The sequence below is a fragment of the Rhodnius prolixus genome, unplaced genomic scaffold (assembly GCF_049639745.1).
Source record: "Rhodnius prolixus isolate KJV_2025 unplaced genomic scaffold, Rpr scaffold_2, whole genome shotgun sequence".
NCBI lineage: Eukaryota > Metazoa > Arthropoda > Insecta > Hemiptera > Reduviidae > Rhodnius > Rhodnius prolixus.
Genome location: NW_027411592.1, coordinates 60,508,765 through 60,514,764, shown reverse-complemented (window position 1 = coordinate 60,514,764; position 6,000 = coordinate 60,508,765). Strand labels below are relative to the sequence as shown.

Genomic DNA, 6,000 nt, shown 5'->3' with positions numbered 1-6,000 from the left:
ATTCATACTGAGCTACTATACATGACAAGTGGCGCCCTCGATAAATATTTTTTAAAATAAATTGTATTTTATTTTTTATCTTTTTTTTGAGAGAGATGATTTATTTATTTAAAAAATAACTTAATTTTTTTTTTTTTTTTTTTGTAAAAGAACTTTAAAAATTATATAATAAATAAAAAAAAAAAGAAAAAAAAAGTTGATTACTTCCTGGAGAAATAGCAAATAGAGGGAAATAAATAAAGGGAAATATCCCTCTTGTTGGCAACACTGAAACTAAAAGCAGCTGTACTATAGCACGTTCGTATAGGTTACCTTCCTCTTGCGCACGGATAGGGGGAGGTCCTCTCAAATGGTATACTTCAATCTATAAGACCATGTTCGTGTGATTTTGTGTTGTTCTTTAAAAAAAAAAAAAAAAAAAAAAAACAAACAAAAAAAAATACTTGTGCATATGTTTTCATTTAGTTCTAAGCTTAAACGACCAAAAAGTAAATTGTTTATTAGTAGATGTTGTTTTAACAATAAATGGGTCTATGTGGGTGCAAATGCAAGGAACGTTTGGGGGCAGCAAGAAGAGAGGCGACAGCTGTACAGTCGTCATCTGCTCAAGCACAAAGAATTGAAAGTCCGAATCAGACAACGGCTAGGCATATGTATTGGAGGAAAGCAAATAATACACCGCAAATTATTGAAGCTTTGATACTTGATTCATTGAAAGCTATTAGATCGCTTGTTGAAAAGTGAGTAAAATAAAAATATACATTATTTTTATGTACTGCTTAAAACACGTAACTTTTTTTCTTTTTTTTTTTTTGTTTCTAACAGCGCTGTAGATAACCCTTCAAGTTTATCAAGTGAAAATCCTTAATCTGAATTACGCAATTAATTGTCCACAGCTCTTTGAAAATTAAATTGTCATACCACACTTTAGGATCTTATAACTTTTTTTTCTTCATCTAAAGTGACGCAGTTAATCAAAACAATTACAAGTAAGAATTAACAATGAGTTAACCTTGAATTCGAGGTACTTAAAAAAAAGTTTAATCGTATGATTTAAAGTACCAAAAAAAAAATTAATTCAGTTTTGGTTAAAACCATGATAATGTGTCGTGTTGTGTTTTCAAAAGAATAGAAAACTAAACGGTTATGATATATTCAAAATATAAACAATGCAATATTTTGTATTTTTTTAAAAACCTTAAACTTACCTTTTATAAATAGAATGAGGAACATGAAATCAATCATTTCTTCCTGTAAAACAAAATATACAAAATAATTAATAATAATTTAACTGAAATTAAAGAACAAAAAGATCTTATGTAAATACTAAAATTCCATTCTATATCAATAGAACTCATTCCAAACTAAATTAAGTACGGTATTTTTCTAAATATGATGTCCGAAAACTATAAAGAAATCATTCAAGAGATTCTATACTTCTGATCATATGATTTTCTTGAAAACTCCTGATAAAATCGTACTTTAATTTTCACGTACAGTATTCAATTCGTTATAATTAAATGAACAGACTTTTCTCATAGATCCTAACCTATGTCATAGTTCTACGTGAATGCAATCAGTTTACGCCATGTTTTAAGAATGTCCTGGTCTGATTGTTTAATTTTACAGGACCTTGGACTGGACAAACATAAAAGCACTTTTGAATACCACTTTTTCTGTTTCAGGGCTACCCGAGAAAATAGGAGTAACAGAAATCTGCACCAATGCGGGTACTACCTCTTATGAGATGTAAGAGAAAGTAAAAATAACAATGAGTGATTAGCTCTGTGCTCAGGACTCCCACATAGAGATCCCGTGTTAGAGTCCTGCCTACCCTTAGGATATTTTCTTCCCTGTAGCGACTTACAACTCACTGACTAGTTTCAGACAGTATTTTCTCTGAAACTGGAGAACCCTGCGAGAGCTTTTAGCATTCGCGGTTGGAATTGCTTTAAAAATTGTTAAAATATCCCTAGATTCATTATTAAGTATTTATGTGCAGAATGTGTTGTAAATTAGTTGGTCGAAGTGGTTTAACCATTCAGAAGCTCATGGTAAATTTAGAGCAATCCCAGTCTAGCAAAACATTCATTGGGTCTCAAATAAACTCACAATATCCCATAGAATCAGCTGAGAGAAATAATGTGTACAATTACTTTGGGATAACCTACAGATCGAATGACTTGGATATGGATTTCCTTTCCTTACATACATTCATTATACTTGAAGGATTCAGTCTTTCAAGAAAAAAAAATTGAAGATTCTTGACGAAACTCAACAGTCACAACATCAATGCGGGGCCTAGAGAAGTAAAACCAGCTCCGCGATAAAAGTCTAGTATAGTCGGCCCCTTGTGTGTAGTGTACACCAACTTTACTTTATATCTGCTAATTGTAAATTATTTTTCATATCAGTACTTCCAAAAAAAAAGGGCTAAATCCCTTAATGTTGCCACAAAGGGAGGAAAAAAATCAGTTGTGAACCCTCACACGTCCTCATCCTATTACAATTCTAAAGGTTCTAATTCATTTATTTCTTCAAAAAAAAACACCTTGAAGCTACACCTTGAGGGCAGCCCTTAAATAGAATTATCCTTGAAAAAATAATCAAAGCAAAACTTAAATAAATCTGTATGATATAATAATACTGTCAGTCACTAAAAAGCTTCTAGGAAGAGAAAATCTAAGGTCTAGCAGGACTCGAAGAGGGATTTCTAATTGGGATTCCAGAGCACTGAGCTAATCACTTCCTGTTATTTTAACTTTCTCTTAGTCCACATTAGGGATGGTTACACAATCGAGCTCTTACATTTCTCGATACATCTCTCCTTAGAAAATCCACGTTTACACCTGGTATTCGGAAAAGTGTATTTTTCTGCAAGCTTGTTGGACTCGTATATCCGAAAGTGGTCAGCATTACAAGTGCACGGAATTTTACTACTAATCATTTTTTTCGTTGTGTTTCCACCGTTCTGAATGGGGCCAAAGGTCTCATTTATGGCAATCTAACGGTGTAACGCAATCAGGATATTGGAGGTAGTTTCTTCCACCCTGCACAGGGGATTGGTAGAGAAATTGACGTAACTTTGTGTTTTTTTTTTTTTTTTTTTTTAGTTTATGATGTCCTATTTTAACAAATTTCAGTAAGGATAGATACTCATCCTCGTGGCACAGAGCAAGAACCTCGCACCTCTTGAGTTAAAAAGCACTGGTAGTCTCCAGTGGATTAGGGATCCCCCAGGAACACCGATCTAAACTTCACCATTGAGTCTAAATCATAGCCCCAGTTTAGCTAGCTTGGCAACCCAGCCCACTCATATAAAGAAAATCACAGAAATGAAAGAAGAAACTTGAAGAGAGAGAGATCTGATGCTTCTTTTAAACTGACAACCAATGCAAAGGAGCGCGGCTTCTTGTGGATTTAGAATAAAATTGTTGAAATAGCTCGAGCTAAACCGTTTACTTATTCTATTTTTTTTTCTGATTACAGTGATCAGGAGCCTCCGGAAGAGTTATTCAAATTGCATAACATAGCCGATCAGGATGATGGTTGGATACAGATTGTCAATTCAATGGTGCAAGTAGTACCGATTGAGGAACCGTTGGGACCGGCTGTTATTACTTTACTATTAGACGATTGTCCACTTCCTAATAAGGTATTTCCTGTTTTCTCCACATTTCTGGTTTTGAATCTTCTAAAACTTCAGTCCATTGGTCTGCCAGGTTTGTGTGGAGAATTTAATTTCAAATAACGATATTCTTTCAGTCATTAATTGTAAGTGAGATAAGAACTTAGTAAATAAAAACCGAAGCAGAATCAATCTCTCTGAAGGTGGATGAAGATTCGAAACTGTATAAGTTTTAAGTAATACATTCTTTTTAGCAATTTAAAAAAAAAACTGGCTAAACTTAGAACCCCTAGCTTATCGCAAATTACCTACAGTAAGCGCCCTGCAAATGGTGCCCCAATTTGAATTTTATCAAAAATTCTTAGTTACTATACTTTGAAAATCCACAAGATGTAAGAGTTAAAGAAAAGTGGCTAGCTTGCTTATTCGTATGGGATTACCAGCAGGAGCTCTAAAATTTACTGAAGAAGTGGTTTAGTTCATTCCTTCTAAGGACGAAAAATATGTTATACGACCATATAACACAGAGGTTGTGGCCATTAATGTCCCCGACCTGGAAGATCTGTTAGAGATTTTTTTGGTTAAGTTTCAAAGTTTTTTCAGTGATTCGTTTGTAATAAGTTATTTGTATGGGACAATAAGCTGGGATTATTGTCTGTGAGTTCGCTAAACCCTAATAACTGCACACGTCAACTACTTCTGTTGGTCTTGTGAGTGCTGAGAGGTTGGCAAAGTCAGTCCTTATGAGGAATTCAAGCCTTTTTTAGTATTGATACGTATATGGAATAACTGCCATTAATAAGTAAACATTTTCCACTTGGATATCATTAAATATCAACTAAATGTGCATTTTCTATGTATATTCTGTGAGTATTAGATGTTATGGGCGCTAATCACCAAGAAGTCTATGCGTTCCCTCCCCCAGAACAAAAAATGTTAGTAGTACAAAAATTTATAATATTACTTTGTTTTTATTTCAATTAGGAAGCTGTTCTACGTTTATCCCACCAATTCAATCTTTCTGGAAAGAATAGGGTATTACGAGGCAAGGATCCAAGAAGACAGAGGAATATATGCATCGTGTTAGGTGTTCTGGCTGAGAAATTATCGGGACCTAGCAGTGTAGTAGTTTTAACCCAGGGAACTCTAGATTTTCTGATATCAAATCTGGTAAGTATCCAAAAAATGGATTTGATTTTTTTTTATTTGTCCAGTTAATAATAAAATTAATAATATTGTAAAATTATTTATTTTTTGGTGACAGATTCATTAAGCCAAAGAGAAGAGAGATTGCCAATTTCAGTCTTCAATTTTTAAGCTTTTGACCTAAGGGCTAGCTTAATCTTCAGAGCTTGGACTTACTAACTTATAATTTTTGTTTTACATTGTTAATAGTAAAGTATTGTGCAACTTTTTGGAGAATTTTTTAGAATGTTAACAAGTGTAAAACAAATTATAATTGTTAATAAGTATTAGCTCTGAAGATGTCGTAGTCCTTAGGTCCAAAAGCTTGGCAAAAAATTATGAACTGGAATTAGCTACAATCTTTCTTCCCTTTGATTAATTAAGATTTAATAAATAGATACTTGGCTTTTTGAACAAATTGGTTTATCAACAAATCAGTCTTAATTTTTTTTTTTTTTTTCTTTAATCTTTACGAATATTTCCTTAGTTTCGAAGCAAAAGTATAAGAGAAGTAATTTTCTGTTTTTACCCTCAAATTTTTATATAAAGTGGTAATAAAGTTAGTTAAACGTAAGTACAATGTGAAAAATCTAAAATCTATCTTTGCTTATAGGATTCGGGTGTAAAGACAATGGTAGTCCACGCTTTTTTGGTTTAAAATTATAAAACCATTCCAAAATTTCGAGAACATTATATGTATTTATTGAATAAACTTGATATAATAACTAAAAAAATAAGTCTTTTAAAGTTCTGTGACTGAGAAATGATACTAAAGATCAAGAATTATTTAAGATATGCCCACAAAAAAAAATAAAAGTACAAAATAATCTTTTATTGATAGAAAAATAATTAAAAGTTATGTAGAAGCAAAATTAGAAGCAAACTGCTTTATATAATGTCACTGAATGAATCTAACTTGAAATTTAGAAATTAGGGGATAGATTCAGACAATCAAAATTAATCCCTTAAGATTTCTGCATCATTAAACATATTTTCATAATTATATTATCTTTAAAAGTAGTTCCTGTTTTTCCTTTTTTTTTTAACAGGAAGAAGATGTTGAACCTGTTGTAACATTATTTTCATTAATTGCTCTGGAAAAATTTGCCCAGACTAGTAAGTATTTTCTTTTATAATAACTGCCTTTTATTTATTAAAAATTTATATTTTTCAAATTTTAAAAATAG

General features: G+C 32.0%; 1 protein-coding gene across 1 annotated transcript in view; it reads left to right on the top strand.

The window, feature by feature from the left end:
• The first annotated feature begins 294 nt into the window (after positions 1 to 294).
• The window catches only part of LOC141450088 (RING finger and SPRY domain-containing protein 1-like), a 26,216-nt gene continuing 20,510 nt past the window's right edge, over positions 295 to 6,000 (top strand). Inside the window, exons 1-4 of the mRNA XM_074120145.1 lie at positions 295 to 740; positions 3,490 to 3,655; positions 4,613 to 4,798; positions 5,863 to 5,929. Of these exons, the coding sequence (XP_073976246.1) occupies positions 526 to 740; positions 3,490 to 3,655; positions 4,613 to 4,798; positions 5,863 to 5,929 (634 nt within the window). The 5' untranslated portion in view covers positions 295 to 525. The remainder of the gene's footprint in view (positions 741 to 3,489; positions 3,656 to 4,612; positions 4,799 to 5,862; positions 5,930 to 6,000) is intronic.